The sequence below is a fragment of the Ornithorhynchus anatinus genome, chromosome 3 (genome assembly GCF_004115215.2).
Source record: "Ornithorhynchus anatinus isolate Pmale09 chromosome 3, mOrnAna1.pri.v4, whole genome shotgun sequence".
Lineage (NCBI taxonomy): Eukaryota > Metazoa > Chordata > Mammalia > Monotremata > Ornithorhynchidae > Ornithorhynchus > Ornithorhynchus anatinus.
This window is the reverse complement of record NC_041730.1, coordinates 12577049-12595647: the sequence shown is the minus strand read 5'-3', so window position 1 is coordinate 12595647 and position 18599 is coordinate 12577049. Positions and strand designations below refer to the sequence as shown.

At 49.4% G+C, this 18599-nt stretch overlaps 1 protein-coding gene across 4 annotated transcripts in view; it reads left to right on the top strand.

Moving 5' to 3' along the window:
- The window catches only part of TRIM66 (tripartite motif containing 66), a 100447-nt gene that overhangs the window by 32710 nt on the left and 49138 nt on the right, over positions 1–18599 (top strand). For all 4 annotated transcript variants that reach the window (XR_005659835.1, XM_029060921.1, XM_039911377.1 and 1 more), the window contains 2 exons: positions 722–825; positions 8724–8871. Coding sequence is in view for 3 of the 4 variants with exons in the window: in XM_029060921.1 (XP_028916754.1) it covers positions 722–825; positions 8724–8871 (252 nt within the window). In the remaining variant the exon portion in view is untranslated. The remainder of the gene's footprint in view (positions 1–721; positions 826–8723; positions 8872–18599) is intronic.

Sequence of the window (18599 nt, the reverse complement as noted above, 5' to 3'; positions counted from 1 at the left end):
CCAGATAGTAGAAATTTTGTTGGTTAACTCACTGGCGTGTTCCCAATCTGCTCTCCTCCCCTCCCTGTATCCTTGACTGTTGTTTTCCTTTTACCGCTTAAACCTGTGTCATAGTAGATTGTCCTAAATGGGAAGCTCCTTGAGGGCGGGATTACTTTATTATATCATAGTCTCCCAAGGACTTAGTACGGTGCTCTGCATTCGGTAAAGTCTCCATAAATACCGTTGATCGATCGATCGGTTGACGGGGGAGGTGGGAGCTGGAAGTAAGCTCTTGAGCGTAAACTCCTTGTGACCAGAAAATGCGACACTTCTTTGTTTTCTACTTTCCAAGCCCGTTGTCCAGTGATTCTCCAAGAGGCTTCCCTCGATCCCTCATTTCCATATTTGTCTTCGTGCGTCACCTATCCACTTGGATCTGTACCCCTTAAATCCTTGATCTTCACCCCACTCAATCCCTCTGTGCTTACATATATATCCTTACACGCTGCCAATTCTCCTATCCGTATTTTTTATTTTAATGCCAGTCTCCCGCTCCAGACTGTAAGCTCCTTCGGGGAAGGGAACGTGTCTACCAACTCTATTGTATCGTACTTTCCCAAGCGCTTAGTACAGTGCCCTGCACAGAGTAAGTGCTCAATAAGTACCACTGGGAGAGGGTCATCCCCACCGTCACCCTCGTCTGGATCAGGCTCTGACTCTGTTCCTTTTCTTCCCTCAGGTATCATCTCCTGTCCCGTGTGCCACCGGAACTGCTTTGCCAGGGATGTAGTTGAGAATTCCCTTCCCCAGAACTTCCCAATGGCACATCCCACCATGGCCAGGGTAAGCGGGGTGAGGGAGGGGGGGTGAGAACCCCTCTTTCTTTCCTTTCTGATCTCCCAACCTCCTGTCTCTCCCCACTTCAGTCTATATAGTCTATATAGTCTGCTGCCCGGATTATCTTTCTACAGAAACAATCTGGGCATGGCACCCCGCTCCTCAAAAATCTCCAGTGGTTGCCTACCAACCTCCGTATCAAGCAAAAACTCACTCTTGGCTTCAAGGCTCTCCATCCCCTTGTCCCCTCCTACCTCACCTCCCTTCTCTCCTTCTCCATCCCAACCCTCCCACTCCGCTCCTCTGCCGCTCACCTCCTCCCTGGGCCTCATTATCGCCCGTCCCGCCGTCGACTCCTGGCCCACGTCCTACCTCTGACCTGGACGCCCCTCCTCCTCACATCTGTCAAACTAGCACACTTCCCCCCTTCAAAGTCCTACTGAGAGCTCACCTCCTCCAGGAGGCCTTCCCAGGCTGAGCCCCCCTCTCCTCTGCTCCTCCTCCTCTCCCCATCGCCCCTACTCCCTCCCTCTGCTCTACCCCCTTCACAGCCCCACGGCACTTGTGTATATATATACATATTTATTATTCAATTAATTTTATTAATGATGTCCATATATCTATAATTCTATTCATTTATATTGATAGTATTGGTGCCCGTCTACTTGTTTTGTTTTGCTGTCTGTCTGTCTACCTCCTTCTAGATTGTAAGCCCTTCGTTGGGTAGCGACTGTCTCTATTTGTTGCCACATTGTACTTTCCGAGTGCTTAGTACAGTGCTCTGCACACAGTAAGTGCTCAATAAAGAATGGAGAAGCAGCGTGGCTCAGTGGAAAGAGCCCGGGCTTTGGAGTCAGAGGTCATGGGTTCGAATCCCGGCTCTGCCACTTGTCAGCTGTGTGACTGTGGGCAAGTCACTTCACTTCCCCGTGCCTCAGTTCCCTCATCTGTAAAATGGGGATTAAGACTGTGAGCCCCACGTGGGACAACCTGATTCCCCTATGTCTACCCCAGCGCTTAGAACAGTGCTCTGCACATAGTAAGCGCTTAACAAATACCAACATTATTATTATTATTAATAAATACGATTGAATGAATGAATTGAATGAATAAATGAGAGCCCCCACCTCAGAAACTGTCTTCCTAAAACACTAATCTCAATGCCCAGGAATCAGTGCAGCATTGTGGTGAGTTTACAGTTCCTCTCGAAAGATAGATTCGTTCATTCAGTCGTATTTACTGAGCGCTTACTATGTGCAGAGCACTGTACTAAGCGCTTGGAATGGACAATTGGGCAACAGATAGAGACAATCCCTGCCCAGTAACGGGCTCACAGTCTAAACGAGGCACAGACTAGGTTGCTGAAGGTTGGAACATGGCTATGTCTACTTTCCTCGTCTTGGTTTTGCATCATCTTGTGAAGATGTCTGCTTTTCCAGTTTCCCCGTGACTGCTGAATGTCATCATTATCATCATCATGATAGTAATAATAATAATAATTATGATTTCTTGCGAAGTGCTTATTATTTTCCAAACACCGTTCTAAACGCTGGGATAGATACAAGTTAATCGGGTTGGACACAATCCCTGTCTCACATGGGGCTCACGCTCTTAATCCCTATTTTACAGATGAAGCAACCGATTGATTGATTAAGTGACTGATCCCAACTGGTAAAAGCAAAAGTAAATAAAAAGCGAATAATAATAATAAGTGGGATGAATAAACTGATAGCCACGTACGCGTTAAGGGTGGAGAATGGGATTATCCCATCACGGGCGAGGGGATTGGTCTGGTTGAATTTCAAATGCCCCTACCCGGCTCCTCTTCTTACCGGCTCCTCTTCCTTCTCGTTAATACGGACGTCGAGAATCCTGTCACAGATCCACCTGCTGGGACTCTGCTTCTCCCTGCTGGATTCCTTGTTAAGGATTTATGATCTCTACCTGGTTTCCTCCCCTGAGTTTGGGGTCTCTGCTCTTTGCTACAGGTGCAGCTTCTCCTCGGGGAGGTGCCCTGATTTGGGAAGCTGCCCTTTGGGATGGTTTATTTTTGGCGCCCAGTTGGGTAAACCGCTGGGCGCTACGGTGACTGATTTGGCCCACAATTCCACTCTGACACATCCTAACCCCTCCTGGAAACACACAGGGATGGGAACCATTCCGTTCTGTGCTTCCGAGGCCCTTTTTTTAAAGGTATTTGTTAAGGGCTCATTACGTTCTAAGCGCTGTTCTAAGCACTGGGGGTGGTGGAAGCCTATCGGGTGGGAAACAATATCTATCGCACGTGGGGCTCGCGGTCCGGGTAGGAGGGAGAACAGGTATCGGATCCCCATTTTACGGATGGGGCAACTGAGACGCTGAGAAGTTAAATGACCTGTCCAAGGTCACACAGCAGACAAGTGGCAGAACTGGGATTAGAACCCAGGTCCTCTGATTCCCTGGCTAGTGGTCTCTCCATTAGGCCGTGCTGCTTCTCTGTGTGATGTAATGCACGTGTTGTAATGACCCCCATTTGAGCCGGTTATCGTTCTCCCTTCACAGTTTTCGCTGCTCTCCCCTCTCTCTGTCAGTCCTGGTCTTCCACTCTCTCTTTTTGTCTGTGTCTTTTTTTTTAAAAAAGGTATTTGTTAAGTGCTGGCAGGTGGCAGAACCAGGATTAGAACCCATGACGTCTGACTCTCAAGCCCGGGCTCTCTCGACCGAGCCACGCTGCTTCTGAGTCTTGCCAGCTGTGTGACTTTGGACAAGTCACTTCACTTCTCAGCGCCTCAGTTACCTCATCTGTAAAATGGAGATCAAAACTGTGAACCCCATGTGGGATGACCTGATCACCTTGTCAGGTGCTTTGCACGTAGTAAGCGCTTAACAAAGACCCCCATTATTATTATTACTCTGGGACAGGCACTGTACTAAGCGTTGGATTAGATATAGACTAATCAGGTTGGACACAGTCCACGTCCCACATGGATCTCACAGCCTTAATTCCCGTTTTACAGATGACTTAACTGAGGCACAGAGAAGTGAAGCGATTTGCCCAAAGTTACAGAGCGGACAAGGGGAGGAGCCGGACTGGAACCCAGGTCCTTCTGACTTCCAGGCCTGTCCTCTGTCCGCTAGATCATGCTGCCTTTGTCTTTCTTTCCCATCAAAGAAATGCTTAAGAAAATACACCACCGTCACCTTGCTTTCGCAAGAGGGAAAATTAGTCGGCAAGAGCATAAAGGATACCCTCCTATCCTCCCCAGCTTCTGGCTATTTTGTCTTTTTGTTGTTTCTCAGAGGCTTTGGTTTTTCTGTCCGTCAGCACAGGGGCAGTTATAAAGTCAAAAAAGGCTCCAGTCTGTGAAGTTTTATCGTCCTGGGTGGTCCGTTCCCATTAGGACGCCCAGAGGAGAAGACACAGCCCTTCTGCAGGGGATGAGTCCGTCGATCAATCGGGGAAGCAGCGTGGCTCAGTGGAAAGAGCCCGGGCTTGGGAGTCGGAGGTCATGGGTTTGAATCCCGGCTCCGCCACCTTTCATTCATTCAATAGTATTTATTGAGCGCTTACTATGTGCAGAGCACTGTACTAAGCGCTTGGAATGAACAAGTCGGCAACAGATAGAGACGGTCCCTGCCCTTTGACGGGCTTACGGTCTAACCCGGGGAGACGGACAGACCAGAGCGATGGCAATAAATAGAGTCAAGGGGAAGAACATCCCGTAAAAACAATGGCAACTAAATAGAATCGAGGCGATGTACATTTCATTAACAAATAAAAAAAAACCCAAAAAAGTCAGCTGTGTGACTTTGGGCAAGCCACTTAACTTCTCTGGGCCTCAGTTACCTCATCTGTAAAAGGGGGATAAAGACTGTGAGCCTCACGTGGGACAACCCGATTACCCTGTATCTACCCCAGCGCTTAGAACAGTGCTCTGCACCTAGTAAGCGCTTAACAAATACCAACATTATTATTATTATCAATCAATCAGTGGTATTTATAAAGCGTTCACCGTGGCAGAGCGCTGTACCAAGCACTTGGGAGAGGGCAGTAAGATGGAGTTGGGGATGACTGCTAGGAACGCGGCCTCACCCTTTCCTGTGTTTTGCATTTCCTGTGTTTTGCAGCGGGGTTGCATTTTAGCTGCAGGTCACTTCCTCTCATTGAACAAACAAGCATGCGTCTTCCCCCCGCTTATCTGGAAGACCGCCGCTTGTCGGACCTTCCACCACATCTTCGGTCCACCGAGTCGAGCGGACCCTTCATCATCCCTGATTCCCATGAATAAAGTTTTTAGCGAAGTATTTACAACCGGGGAGCTGAGATTTCCTTTAGGGAGCGGTGTTAAAGGATACCGGCTCAACGTTCTTCGGAATGAATAACGCTATTTATTTGCCGGCCTTTGTTTTTACTACGTGTGTCTCTGCACGGGTTCTTCCGCCTGCCGGACGTCAGTCGGGCAGTTTGAGCCTGCTTGGCTGCCCCGGTGGATTTTGGGCTCTTAATCCCCATTTTACAGATGAGGTAACTGAGGCACAGAGAAGTGAAGTGACTCACCCAAGGTCACACAGCAGACAAGTGGCAGAGTCGGGGTTAGAATCCATGTCCTGCTGCCCCGTAGGTCCGCGCTCTATCCACTCTGCCATGCCGCTTCTCATGCAGAGAAGACACAGGAGGTGGGCCCTGCCCTCAAAGTGCTCCCGCATTATCACTCTCCCAAGCACTTAGTCCAGTGCTCTGCACGTAATAAGTGCTCAATAAATACCACTGATTGATGGATTGATTGTCTAAAGCAGCGTGGAAAGAGCCCGGGCTTGGGAGTCAGAGGTCATGGGTTCGAATCCTAGCTCTGCCACTTGTCAGCTGTGTGACTTTGGGCAAGTCACTCCACTTCTCTGTGCCTCGGTTACCTCATCTGTAAAATGGGGTGAGGACTGTGAGCCTCACGTGGGGCACACCCTGTATCTCCCCCAGCGCTTAGAACAGTGCTCCGCACATAGTAAACGCTTAACAAATACCAACATCATCATCATTAAAGGGAGAGACACGGAAGGAGAGGCCGCTCCCGTTAGGTTCGAGTGGAACAAATCCAAACCTCGTGAAATTGTAGATCAAAAAACAATTGCAATGTTCTTTCTGAAGACCGATTTCCCCTCCTTTTTGGTCTTTCCAACTCTATAGTACTGTACTCCCCCAATCACTTAGGACAGCGCTCCTCACGCGGTAAGCGCTCAGTAAATGCCGTCTGCTGAGGCACCGTGCCGTAGGTTTTCTAGGCCGCCCCGTTCTCGTCTCCTCTGGCCGTGCTGACCGTCTCGGCGTGGGAGACGAAGGGGTGAGGGATCTAGGCGGGGTGGCCCAGTGGAAAGAGCAAATGGGTCTCGGAGTCGGAAATGTCAGGCTCTCAACCCAACTGTGCTTTTGGCTTGCTGCGTGATCTTGGGCAAGTCCCTTAACCTCTCTGAGCTCCAGCTTAGCTAGAGAAGCGGCGCGGCTTAGTGGAAAGAGCCCCGGCTGGGGAGTCGGAGGTCATGGGTTCTAATCCCGGCTCCGCCGCTTGGCAGCTGTGTGACCGTGGGCGAGTCATTTCACTTCTCTGTGCCTCAGTTACCTCATCTGTAAAATGGGGATGAAGACTGTGAGCCCCACCTGGGACAACCTGATTACCTTGTATCTACCCCAGCGCTTAGTAAGCGCTTAACAAATACCAATTTTTTTTCAGTTCCCTCACCTGAAAAATGGGGATAATCAATTCATTAATGATATTTATTGAGCGCTACTGAGTGTGGAACTCTATACTAAGTGCTTGGGAGAATCCAATCCAATAAAGTTGGTAGACGTGTACCCTGCCCCTAATAAGCTTTACCGTTTAGAGGGGGAGATGGACATGAATATAAATAAGTCAATTATGGACATGTACATAAGTGCCGCGGGGCCGACAATGCAATAGACCTGCTCTCCCCGTCTCAGACTGCAGACGCTGTGTCGGACAGGGACTGTGTCCGGTCTGATGATCCTGAACCTACCCCAGCGCTCAGCACAGTGTTTGGCACCTAGTAGTGCTTAATAATAGTAGTGCTCTCCCCCGCTTCAAAGGCTCCAGGAAGCCTTCCCTGACTGAGCCCTCCTCTCCCTCTTCTCCCACTCCCTTCTGCGCTGCTCACACTTGCTCCTTCATTCACCCTCCGTCCTTTCCCCACGGCACATAAATATATTTCTCTATATATCTGTTTTATCTATCTATCTATATCTATTTATATTAATGCCCATCTCCTCCTGTAGACTGTGAGCCCATCATGGGCAGGGAATATGACTTGTGTTATGTTGTACTCTCCCAAGAGCTTAGTACGGTGCTTTGCACACAGTAAGTGCTCAATAAATATTATTATTATCAAAGATGATAATAAATACCACCGTTATTATTATCTTCTCTTCAGCCCATCCCTCACTCCTCGGTGTCATTCCCAAGGAGGCTCTGCTCTCCATCTTGCGTCGGTGAGTTAGCGTGCCCATCTTTATGAAAGGGGACCGGGCCTAGTGGATAGAGCACGGGCCTGAGAGTCAGAGGGATCTGGGTTCTAATCCCGGCTCCGCCACTTGTAATAATGTTGGTATTTGTTAAGCGCTTACTATGTGCAGAGCACTGTTCTAAGCGCTGGGGTAGACACAGGGGAATCAGGTTGTCCCACGTGGGGCTCACAGTCTTAATCCCCATTTTACAGATGAGGGAACTGAGGCACCGAGAAGTTAAGTGACTTGCCCACAGTCACACAGCGTACAAGTGGCAGAGCTGGGATTCGAACTCATGAGCCCTGACTCCAAAGCCCGTGCTCTTTCCACTGCGCCACGCTGCTTCTTATCTGCTGTGTGACTCTGGGCAAGGCACTTGGCTTCTCTGGGCCTCGACTCCCTCATCTGTAAAATGGGGATCGAGACTGTGAGCCCCATGTGGGGCGGGGACGGTGTCCAACCGGATTTACTTGTATCCACCCCGGCGCTTAGCGTTCATTCATTCAAATGTGTTTATTGAGCGCTTACTGCGTGCGGAGCATTGAACTAAGTGCTTAGGAAAGTACAGTATAACCAGCAGCATGGTACAGTGGCTAGAGCACGGGCTTGGGAGTCAGAAGGACCTGGGTTCTAGTCCCGTCTCCGTCGCTCGTCTGCTGTGTGACTTCGGGCGAGTCACTTCGCTTCTCTGTGCCTCAGTTACCTCATCTGTAAAAATATGGGGATTAGAAGTGTGAGCGCAGTGTGGGCCAGGGACCGTGTCCAACCTGGTTAACGTGTATCTGCCCCAGTGCTTAGAACAGTGTTTGACATATAGTAAGCGCTTAACAAGTACCGCCATCATAGTAATTATTATGATTATAATAATAATCGTATACACAATAAATCTTATAATCTTAGAAATAATAAATAATAATCAACTTGTTCATTCCAAGCGCTTAGTACAGTGCTCTGCACATAGTAAGCGCTCAATAAATACTATTGAATGAATATGATTAATAATCAACACATTCCCTCCCCTCAGGCCCGTCACATAGTAAGCACTTAACAAGTAGCATAATTATGAGCTCTACGGAGCTGCACGTCTCAGCGTGGCTCAGTGGAAAGAGCACGGGCTTTGGAGTCACAGGTCATGTGTTCGAATCCCGGCTCTGCCACTTGTCAGCTGTGTGACTGTGGGCAAGTCACTTCACTTCTCCGTGCCTCAGTTCCCTCATCTGTAAAATGGGGATTAAGACTGTGAGCCCCACGTGGGACAACCTGATTCCCCTGTGTCTCCCCCAGGGCTTAGAACAGTGCTAAGCACATAGTAAGCGCTTAACAATGACCAAAATTATTATTAAATTATTATTAACTGTGCTGCTGTTTCATCGTCCGTCTTTCCATTCTCGTTGGTATTCTTCCCCCCTCTCAGAGCTGTACTGAATGTAAAGAGAAGAGAGCGGCCCACAGCCTGTGCACCCACTGCAATAAATGGCTGTGCAGTTCGTGCACCGAGGAGCACAGCCACGGCCCGGAGGAAGGCGACCACTACCTGTCCCTGTCTCAGAAGGCCTCACCAGGTAAATTCCCCCGGGCCCCGGGGCCGGGGGGTCTGGACCGGGCTCTCCCAGGGAATTCCGAGTCGACGTCTACCGGCTCTGTTGTACCGTCCTCTTCCGAGCGCTTAGTACGGTGCTCTGTGGAAAGAAGCTGGGCTTGGGGTTCGAATCCTAGCTCCGCCACTTGTCAGCTGGGCGGCCGTGGGCAAGTCACTTCTCTGTGCCTCACTTACCTCGTCTGTAAAATGGGGATTAAGACTGAGAGCTTCATGTGGGACAACCCGCTTATCCTGTAAATCTCCCCCAGCCCTTAGAACAGTGCTCTGCACATAGTAAGCGCTTAACAAATACCAACATTATTATTAGTAGTAGTAAGCGCTCAGTAAACACCGTTGTTCGATTGATTGAAGTCCCAAAGGGACCTGAAGCCCCGTGACCCTCATCCAGAGAGGCAGCTTGGCCTAGTGGATAGAGCACGGGCCTGGAAGTCAGAAGGGCCTGACTTCTCGTCCCAGTTCCTCCACGTTCTTCTGGGTGACTTGGGCAAGTCACTTTACTTCTCTGGGCCTCAGTTACCCCCTCTGTAAAATGGGGATTAATTATAATAATAATAATGATGGTATTTGTTAAGGGCTTACTATGTGCCAAGCACTGTTCTAAGTGCTGGGGTAGATACAAGGTCATCAGGGGCTCACAGTCTTAATCCCCATTTTACAGATGAGGTAAACGAGGCACAGAAAAATGAATAATAATAATAACGTTGGTATTTGTTAAGCGCTTACTGTGTGCCGAGCACTGTTCTCGGCGCTGGGGTAGGTAGATACAGGGTCATCAGGTCGTCCCACGGGAGGCTCACAGTCTTAATTCCCATTTTACAGATGAGGTAACTGAGGCATAGAGAAGTGAAGTGACTTGCCCACAGTCACACAGCTGCCAAGTGGCAGAGCCGGGATTCAAACCCATGACCTCTGACTCCCAAGCCCGGGCTCTTTCCACTGAGCCACGCTGCTTCCCCTAAATGAAGCGACTTGCCCAAAGTCACCCAGCTGACAAGTGGCGGAGTCGGAATTAGAACCCTCGACCTCTGCCTCCCAAGCCCGGGCTCTTTCCACTGAGCCACGCTGCTTCTCTCTACCCCATGGGAGCCCCGTGTGAGAGTGGGAGGCTGGGACAGGGAATGGGTCCAACCTGACTGCTTCTCTCCACCCCAGAGTTTGGTAAATAGTACGTGCTTAACAAATACCACAACTAACAGATGGCACAACCCTCCAGGCCAGCCTGGTCAAGGGAGACTGACCCCCGACCAGTCCACCCTTCTCCACGAGAAGCGGAGAGTTCTAGTGGAAATTAATAATAATAACAATGTTGGTATTTGTTAAGCACTTACTGTGTGCAGAGCACTGTTCTAAGCGCCGGGGTAGACACAGGGTAATCGGGTCGTCCCACACGAGGCTCACAGTCTTCATCCCCATTTTACAGATGAGGGAACTGAGGCACAGAGAAGTGACTTGCCCACAGTCACACAGCTGACAAGTGGCGGAGCTGGGATTCGAACCCATGACCTCTGACTCCCCAGCCCGGACTCTTTCCACTGAGCCACGCTGAAAGGCACAGGCTGGCCTCAGGAGGCCTGGGTTCTGACCCTGCCTCAGCTAATTGTCTGCTCTCTGTGGGAAATCACTTAATTTCTCTGTGCCTGAATTCCCTTCTCTGGAAAATGGGGATTCAATACCTGTTTTCCTTCTCCCTGAGACTCTGAGCCCTGTGTGGGACAGAGGCTGGATTTGACCTGATTATCTTGTAGCTTCTCAGTACTTAGTGTAGCATTTGACACATAGTAAAAACTTCACAGAGACCATAATAATAATAAAATAATCCTAATAATAATAATTAGAGAAACAGCATGGCTCAGTGGCGGGCTTGGGAGTCAGAGGTCATGGGTTCAAATCCCCGTTCAGCCGCTCATCGGCTGTGTGACTCTGGGCAAGTCAATTAACTTCTCTGTGCCTCAGTTCCCTCATCTGTAAAAGGGGGATTAAGACCGTGAGTTCCCACGTGGGACACCTCGATGACCTTGTAGCCTCCCCAGCGCTTAGAACAGTGCTTGGCACATAGTAAGCGCTTAACAAATGTCATCATTATTATTATAAGGAACAGCCTAAGGAGACAGTCTGAAAACTCTCTGTGGATAGGAAATGCGTCTGTTTATAGTTATATCGTGCTCTCCCCAAGTGTTTAGCACAGTGCTCTGCACACTGTAAGCACTCGACAAATACGATTGAATGAATGAATGAATATGGGCAGATTTACATTCTTCTCCCTCACTCTGGAAGACAAGATGAGAATTCTTGGCAAGAACCCCGACCCCCGGATCACTCGGATTAGGGGTGGCTTTAGTCGTCCAGCCCAGGGGGATTATTTTTACCTCACAGATGAACGAGGAACCGGATGCTGGGGCTTTGTTCTATCTGGACGTAACTTTTAGGTCCAACCCAGCCCAAACGCTTCACTCCCGTAACTCCAGTCTATTCACTGTACCTCTGGCTCATCTGTCTCCTCGCTAACTCCTCATCCAAGTCCTGCCCCCGGCTTGGAAATCCCTCCGCCTCATATCTCCCCATCTCCAAAGCCTTATTAAAAGCACATCTCCTCCATGAGGCCTTCCAATCAATCATATTTATTGAGCGCTTCCGGGGTGCAGAGCACTGTACTAGACACTTGGGAGAGTATGATATAAAAGAGTCGGTAGATGCAAGAAGCTCACCGGTCTAGAGGAGCTTACTTCCCCGACTAAACGCTCATTTCCTCTTTGCGGTCAGTCTTATTTATTGAGTGCTTTGTCTGGGCAGAGCACTGTACTAAACACTTGTACTAAGCTCTTCTACCGCTCCCTCCTGCATCATCCTTGCACTTAGATCTGCACCCTTTATAAGAATGTTGGTATTTGTTAAGCGCTTACTATGTGCTGAGCACTGTTCTAAGCGCTGGGGTAGACATAGGGGAATCAGGTTGTCCCACGTGGGGCTCACAGTCTTAATCCCCATTTTACAGATGAGGGAACTGAGGCCCAGAGAAGTTAAGTGACTTGCCCACTTTATTCACCGCTCCCTCAGCCCCACAGCACTTTTGCATATATCGGTATTTCATATATTTATATTAAAGTCTGTCTGTCCCTTCAGACTGTAAACTCTTTAGAGGCAGGGGACACGTCTACCAACTCTGTTGTTTTATGCTCTCCCAAGAGCATAGTACAGCATTCTGCACACGTTAAGCACTCAATAAATACCATTGATCGATTAACTTTGAGGCTCCGTGTGGGCAGGGGACGTCATTTCTTTATTTTGCGCTTCCCCAACGCTCAATACAGTGCACTGCGCTCAGGGAGTGCTCAATAAATGCTATCACTACTATTACTCAGTATTTGTTCTTCCCTCATCCCACTCTAAGTGCCCAACAGACACACCCACCCACACAAAAACACACATATTCAGTAAGGAGCTCCTTGAGGAACCAGCTCTATTGTATTGGACTCTCGCAAGGGTTTTGTACAGTGCTCTGCACACAGGAAATGCTCAGTAAAAACCACTGATTAATTGATTGATAGAGGAAGTGAGAGTTGGAGGTAAACTCCTGAGAGAGCCTCGCTCAATAAATACACAGTAAGTGCACGGAAGAGTAGAGTACAGTAGAGTTGGTAGTCCGATCCCTGCCCTCGAGGAGCAATTAATCACGTGAAAATGAGTTTTCAACCCCTCTGCGGTGATTCTGCAGCTCAGGAAATGATAATAATAATAATAATGTTGGTATTCGTTAAGCGCTATGTGCAGAGCGCGGTTCTAAGCGCTGGGAGAGATACAGTGTCATCAGGCCGTCCCACGTGAGGCTCACAGTTAATCCCCATTTTACAGATGAGGTAACTGAGGCACAGAGAAGTGAAGTGACTCGCCCACAGTCACACAGCTGACAAGTGGCAGAGCCGGGAGTCGAACTCATGACCTCTGACTCCGAAGCCCAGGCTCTTTCCACTGAGCCACGCTGCTTTTCGATGGCACCTCTTTCTCCCCCGGTCACTCAGTTTGAGCAGGTTTAGTCTTGATTCAGGGGAATTCTGAGGTTGATCCCGCTTACCTTCTTTTTTAAAAAAATGATTTTTGTTATGCGGTCACCATGTGCCCGACCAGTCCCTGGCCCACATGGAGCACCCAGTCTTTATCCCCATTTTACAGATGAGGCCCGGAGAAGTGAAGCGACTTGCCCGAGGTCACGCGGCAAACAAGTGAAGGAGCGGATTAGAACCCAGGTCCTTCCGACCCCCGGGTCCGTGCCGTCCACTGGGCCGTGCTGCCCCGCGGCGTTTGAGCCGCTCTGATCGGAAGAGCGGCTCCGGTGGCCCAAGGGAGGCCGAGCCAAACCCACGTGAAAGGGGGCTTGGCTGGCAGCAGCTCAGCCCGCTTGCAGGACGAGGGAGAGCGGTTAAAGCCCGTGGTTTCCGGGTTCAAATGCCCGCTGTGAAGCTTCCCACTTGACACACAAACTAGTCAGAGAAGCTCCTTGTGGTTTTCTGGTTCTATGTGATGGTGCAGAGACCACAGGCTCAAGGTTTGTTTCTCAACTTCTGCTGAAACAGAGCATCCTCTACTTCCTCCGCTGGCACCTGAGCAGAAGCCCACGGCCGGTGAAAGAGAATCGGGCCCAGAAACGGGGTCAGCTTTAAACTGGCCAGTGTGGGAGTCGCCCGGTGCCCCATGGTGACCCCACAATCCCGAGGCAGGGGGTGGCTGCCCGATGGGGGTGCCTGGCAGTAAAATGGATCCCTAAGATCCTGAAAACATTTCAGAAGCCAAAAGTAGACGATTAGAATCGGGATTCCTAAAGTTAGAGAGCAGCTTTGAGCCCACAGCACAGTGTTCTGCACACAGTAGGTGCTCAGAAAATAACACCGATTGATTGTGACTCTGCCGGGGGACTTATGCAATGCCTTGTTCAGGGTTACTCAGATTTTCTTATGGTATTTGTTAAGCACTTACTATGTGTCAAACACTGTACTAAGCTCTGGGGAAGAGACAAATAATAATAATTATTGTCTTTGTTAAGCGCTTACTATGTGCAGAGCACTGTTCTAAGTGCTGGGGTAGATACAGGGTCATCAGATTGTCCCACGTGGGGTTCACATTTTTTAATCCCCATTTTTACAGATGAGGTAACTGAGGCCCAGAGAAGTTAAGTGACCTGCCCGAGGTCACACAGCAGACAAGTGGTGGAGTCGGGACATTCTCTGCCCACAGCAAACTCACAGTCTAGAGTGGGCGAGACAGACATCCCTATAAATAAGTGAAATGACAGATATTTACGTAAGAGCTTGGGGGCTGGGAGGGGGGAAGAGCAAAGGGATAAATAAAATTAGAGATGTGTACATAAGCCCCATCTGACCGACCACCTTATGCACTCAGATCTGTCCCCTTTAAGCCCTTGATAGTCACCCCACCCCCGGCCCCACAACACTTAGGTCCAAATCTTTACACTACCCCGTTTGGACACAGTCCCTGTCCCCCATGGGGCTGACGGTCTAAGTAGGAGGAAAATCAGGAGAACCGAGGCACAGAGAAGTTAAGTGACTTGTCCGCGGTCACCCAGTAAGCATTTGGCAGAGCTGGGATTAGAACCCAGATCCTCAGACTCCAAGGCCCGTTAGGCCGATTAGGCTCACTGTGGGCAGGGAATGTGTCTGTTTTATTGTTATATTGCACCCTCCCAAGACCTTAGCACAGTGTTCTGCACACAGTAAACACTCAATAAATACAATTTGACTGACTGGCTAGAGAAGCAGCGTGGCTCAGTGGAAAGAGCACGGGCTTGGGAGTCAGAAGTCATGGGTTCGAATTCCGACTCTGCCACTTGTCAGCTGTGACTGTGGGCAAGTCACTTCACTTCTCTGTGCCTCAGTTACCTCATCTGTAAAATGGGGATTAACTGTGAGCCTCACGTGGGACAACCTGATTACCCTGTATCTACCCAGCGCTTAGAACAGTGCTCTGCACATAGTGAGCGCTTAACAAGTACCAACATTATTATCATTATTAAGTTTTCCCTCCAAACGAGGCCTTCCGTCTGAAATACCGGCATTCTCTGTCACACTCCAGAACCATCGGAAAGGAAGTGAGGCTCGCTACGGTTTTATAAGGAAAAATTGAGACTCTCCTCTGTCCTGCTCAGTCCCTGTCCCACGAGGGGCTCCCAGCCTTAATCCCCATTTTACAGATGAGGGAACCGAGGCCCAGAGAAGTGAAGGGACTTGCCCAAAGCCACTCAGCAGACAAGTGGCAGTACCCAGATCCTTCTGACTCCAAGGCCCCTGCTCTTTCTACGAGGCAACGCCGTTTCTGATTTTTCCTCTATCTTTCATTTATTTGATATCTATCTCCCTCTCTAGATTGTTAAATTCATGTGGGCAGGGATTATGTCAGCCAACACCGTTGTACTGAACCTTCCCAAAGTGATTAATAGAGTGCTGTGCATTCAGTAAGCGCTCGATAAATACCATTGACCGAACTGGACAAGTCACTTCACTTCTCTGGGCCTTAGTTTTCTCATCCCGCCTTCCCATGTCTTCCTACCTCCCGCTGATGCTTTGAGGATAAAATGAGAAAATGCTAATAGAAGCACTTTGGAATAACCAATGAATGCAAAATATTCAGCCTGTACCTCTCCACTCCTCGAAAGCCTCCAGGTAGTTGCCCATCCACCTCTGCATCAGACAGAAATGCCTTACGATTGATGCCTATATAAGGCTCTCACTCAGCTCTCCCCCTCCGACTGTACCTCGCTGATTTTTTCCTACAACCCAACCCACACTCGTCCCCCTTCTAATGGTAACCTACTCGCTGTAGGTCCATCTTGTCTTTCTCACTGTTGATTCCTTGCCCACTTCCTCCCTCGGGCCTGAACTACTTTCCCCTTCCTATATAACAGGCCACCCCTCTCCCCACTTTCCAAGTCTTACTAAAATCACATCTCGTCCAAGAGGCCTTCCCCGCCTAGGCCGGCATTTCCTCTACTTGCTCTTCCTTCCGCATTGCCTACACGCTTTAATCTATACCCAATAAGGACTCGTTATTCGCCTCACCCCCAGTCCCTTGAAACTTATTTACGTCTCTTTATATCCGGCCGCTTCCCCTATCTGTATTTATTTCAGTGACTGTCTCCTTCTAGATGGGAAGTTCCTTGTGGGCAGGAAATGTGTCTATTAACTATAATAATAATCATGTTGGTATTTGTTAAGCGCTTACTATGTGCAGAGCACTGTTCTGAGCGCTGGGGGAGATACAGGGTGATCGGGTTGTCCCACGTGAGGCTCACAGTCTTAATCCCCATTTTACAGATGAGGTCACTGAGGCACAGAGAAGTGAAGTGACTTGCCCACAGTCACACAGCTGCCAAGTGGCAGAGCCGGAATTCGAACCATGACTTCTGACTCCCAAGCCAGGGCTCTTTCCACTGAGCCACGCTGCTTCTCTTGAAACTTATGTTCGTCTCCTTATATCCGGCCGCTTCCCCTATCTGTATTTATTGCAGTGACTGTCTCCTTCTAGATCGGAAGCTCCTTGTGGGCAGGAAATGTGTCTACCAGCTATCTTATATTGTAGTCTTCCAAGCCCTCAGCACATCTTTCTGAACGCACTAAGCGCTCAACAAATATCATGGATTAACTGATCGCTTGGTTGAAATACAAAGTAGTATTCATGGAAGGAGTGTCAAGGCTCAGATCAGCAGCTCCAGATATTCATTCATTCATTCAATCGTATTTTTTGAGCGCTTACTGTGTGCAGAGCACTGTACTAAGCGCTTGGGAGAGTGCAATCCAACAACAGCCACATTCCCTGCCACCCCTATCCTCCTCACCGGAAAGTAGATTTTTCAAATTTGCTTTAGCAGGTCCCCAGACAAGTGTTCAAAGATTTCAGTCCAGCCACGGTCTTCAACAAAGAAGGCAATGTGGAAGTGCCGAACGGATTGTTCTAAAGTAGCTTAAAATTTACTGCCCGAGTCACCTGAGCCCCTTCAATTCCACAGTTCCACAATTGTCTGTGGTATTTGGTGAAGAAAGGTGACACACCTTTTGGTTTAATACTGGTCTCAGCTAGACCAGAACGGTCTGGGTGAGTTTCCGCTCGAGTTTTTTCCTTGCTCGGCTCAGATTGAACTTTCCTAGCCAAACAAGTGAGGAAGGATCCTATCAACCTTTCTAAAGGCTGCCCGGTCACCCTGAGTTTGATTTTCTACTAATAATGTCATCTGACTCTGGCGGGAGACTTTTTGCTTCCTGTATTTGTTAAGCTCTATGTGCCATATTTTGAGTGAGCGACAGAATGAATGAACGTGCCAGACACTGTTCCAAGTGCTGGGGTGAATACAAGCAAATCAGCTTGGACACAGTCCCTTCTCCACATGGGGCTCACAGTCTCGATCCCCATTTTACAGATGAGATAACTGAGGCCCAGAGAAGTGAAGTGACTTGCCCGAGGTCACCCAGCAGATGAGTGGCGGAGCCGGGATTAGGACCCATGACCTTCTGCCTCCCAGGCCCGTGCTCTAATAATGATAATGTTGGTATTTGTTAAGCGCTTATTATGTGCCGTTCTAAGCACTGGGGTAGATACAGGGTCATCAGGTTGTCCCACGTGAGGCTCACAGTCTTCATCCCCATTTTACAGATGAGGTCACTGAGGCACCGAGAAGTTAAGTGACTTGCCCAAAGTCACACAGCTGACAGGTGGTGAGCTGGGATTAGAACCCATGACCTCTGACTCCTAAGGCCAGCCTCTTTCCACTGAGCCATGCTGCTTCTCCAAATAAAGGAAGGGGGAGTGGGGAAAGGAGAGAGGGGAAGGAGGAAAAGAGACAGAAAGGTAGTGAGAGAAGAGAAAAGACAGAGAATGGGGGAGAGAGGAAAAGAGAGGGGAAGAAAGGGGGGGAGAAAGAGTGGGAGTCAACAACTTTAGCTTTGATGATGCAGACACCTGCTGTGCCTTTTTTTGTTCCAAAATCCGAAATGTCCCCCACCCTCCTCCGTGACTCTCTCTGCCCCCATGGCGGCTTCCTATGTACTGGGCACTACGCCAGCTGCTGGGGTAGATCCGAAAGGAAGAGATAACGGGTAGTTTTTCCCCATTTGACAGATGAGGTCTGTAAAGTGACTGGCCCAAGGTGACCCAGCAGGCGACTAGCAGATTAGAACCCTGGTCCTCTGACTCCCAGGCCCAGTAGACTGTGCTGGTTCCCACATTTGGACATTTGGTTCATTGCCCAGGCCCAGGGGCCTCTGGGATTTGTAGTCCTGAAGGGCCACTGTGAATCTGCGAAACCCCTGCAGTAGCTCGGTTACCCTTCGGCCACCGAGTCCCAACAACCCTGCCCTCTGGAAACTCCGCCCACGGGGCAGCGGAAGGGCCACCGGATGGGCATCCAACTCAGTCCGTTCCTCCCTGGATTCAGTTTGACCCAGCCTAACCTGCTCCCCAGACAGTCCCTTTAGACTGTAAGCTCGTTGTGGGCAGGGAGTATGTCCCTTTATTGGTATATTGTACTCTCCCAAGTGTTTAGTATAGTGCTCCGGCAGGGGTCAATAAATAAAATTGACTGACCGATTGAACGACTGACCCTAGCCATTGAGAAGTGGCATGACCTAGTGGCTAGAGCACGGGCCCAGTAGTCAGAAGGTCATCGGTTCTAATTCCAGCTCCACTGCTTGT